We start from the raw sequence: 1,867 nt of genomic DNA on the forward strand, positions 1-1,867 counted from the left end.
TCCAACTTGTCTGCACGATGACACGTTTGTTGAACGTAAAAGGATAATACCTGCAGTGAGTAAAATGTCTCAAGACGAGGACGAAGCTGACGCTAAAGAAGGAGACAAACCATCGATTGCAATCTCTAACAAAGTAACTCAAGAAACTTCAAGCACATTGACTTCCTCCATACTACCTGTATGGATTTCATCAAAGAACAACCCAGACAGAGAGGTTTTAGTTTACGCACTCCTTGATTCACAGAGTGATACATCCTTCATCTTGGATGAAGTAGCCCAAGATCTTGACACAAATAAAAGTAAAGTCAATCTGCGTCTGTCGACTATGTCTGCCAAGTCAACAGTTATACCATGTGACAAGCTGGTAAACCTTCAAGTCAGAGGATATAAGGATGAAAAAAGAATTACATTGCCACCAGTATACACAAGAGAGTACATCCCTGTCAACAGGTCACATATCCCATCTTCTGAAACAGCCTTAAAGTGGCCTCATCTGGAAAAGCTGGCAGAAAAGCTACCTCCGCTGCTTGAATGCGAAGTCGGTTTACTTATTGGCTATAACTGTCAACAAGCCCTCCTACCACGTGAAGTTATTGCAGGCAACGAGAACCAACCTTACGCACAGTTAACCGATCTCGGCTGGAGCATAGTTGGTTGCTCATCTCAAATTCAAAATCACAATGATGTTATCGGTACAAGTCACAGAATCATTGTTCGTGAAGTATTTCCTGTTTCACAACCAGCAGTTGAACTCNCCTTACGCACAGTTAACCGATCTCGGCTGGAGCATAGTTGGTTGCTCATCTCAAATTCAAAATCACAATGATGTTATCGGTACAAGTCACAGAATCATTGTTCGTGAAGTATTTCCTGTTTCACAACCAGCAGTTGAACTCAAGCAACGAGTGCATTTTGTATGCAGAACTCAAGTAAAGGAAATCAGTCCAACTGATGTGACAAAAGCTTTGGAATCCGATTTCTCTGAACATGCAACAGATGACAATCAAGTTTCACAGGAAGACATTTTGTTCATGTCAAAGGTTACCAAAGGCATAAAACAGAAGAAAGATGGTCACTACGAACTCCCGTTACCATTCAAAACAGACGATCCGAATCTCCCAAATAATAAGCAAAGTGCTGAACACAGATTGTCTTCATTGGAACGTCGACTCAAAAAGGATGAGAAATACTATAAAGATTATGTCAAGTTCATGAATGATATTATAACCCGCGGAGATGCAGAAAAGGTGCCAGAACAAGAACTGGACAACAAGACAACATGGTACATCCCACACCATGGGGTTTACCACCCCCACAAACCTGAGAAAATACGTGTGGTTTTTGATTGTTCTGCACGCTTCCAAGGAACATCTCTCAACGATCATCTTTTGACTGGACCGGATCTTACCAATACACTGGTCGGAGTGTTATGCCGATTCAGGAAGGGCCCCATTGCCATTATGTGTGATGTGGAAAGAATGTTCCACCAATTCCACGTCATTAAGGAACATCAAGATTATTTAAGGTTTCTTTGGTGGGACAATGGTGATTTGAACTCCGAACCTTCAGTTTACAGGATGAAAGTGCATCTTTTCGGAGCAGCCTCATCTCCTGGATGTTGTAATTTCGGACTCAAACACATTGCATCAGAAGGAAGAAACAAGTTCAATAAAGAGACTGTTCAGTTCATCCAAAGAGGTTTTTACGTCGACGATGGACTTGCTAGTGTAACATCAATAGCTAAAGCCATACAGCTGGTCGAAGAGTCAAGGGAACTTTGCAAAACAGGCAACCTACATTTGCATAAGTTTGTGTCAAACAATAAAGAAGTGCTTGCAACAATTCCGCAAGAAGAACAAGCTGAATC

General features: G+C 41.6%; 1 protein-coding gene across 1 annotated transcript; it reads left to right on the forward strand.

Annotated features, from left to right (window-relative positions):
* Positions 1-767: 767 nt before the first annotated feature.
* Positions 768-1,867, forward strand: LOC106531691 (uncharacterized; the record flags this gene model as incomplete). Its single annotated transcript, XM_014027604.1, is given in 1 exon segment — positions 768-1,867. A coding segment is annotated over 1 exon segment (836 nt), but the record flags the coding sequence as incomplete, so codon positions are not given.

This window comes from Austrofundulus limnaeus, unplaced genomic scaffold, assembly GCF_001266775.1.
Source record: "Austrofundulus limnaeus strain Quisiro unplaced genomic scaffold, Austrofundulus_limnaeus-1.0 Scaffold665, whole genome shotgun sequence".
NCBI lineage: Eukaryota > Metazoa > Chordata > Actinopteri > Cyprinodontiformes > Rivulidae > Austrofundulus > Austrofundulus limnaeus.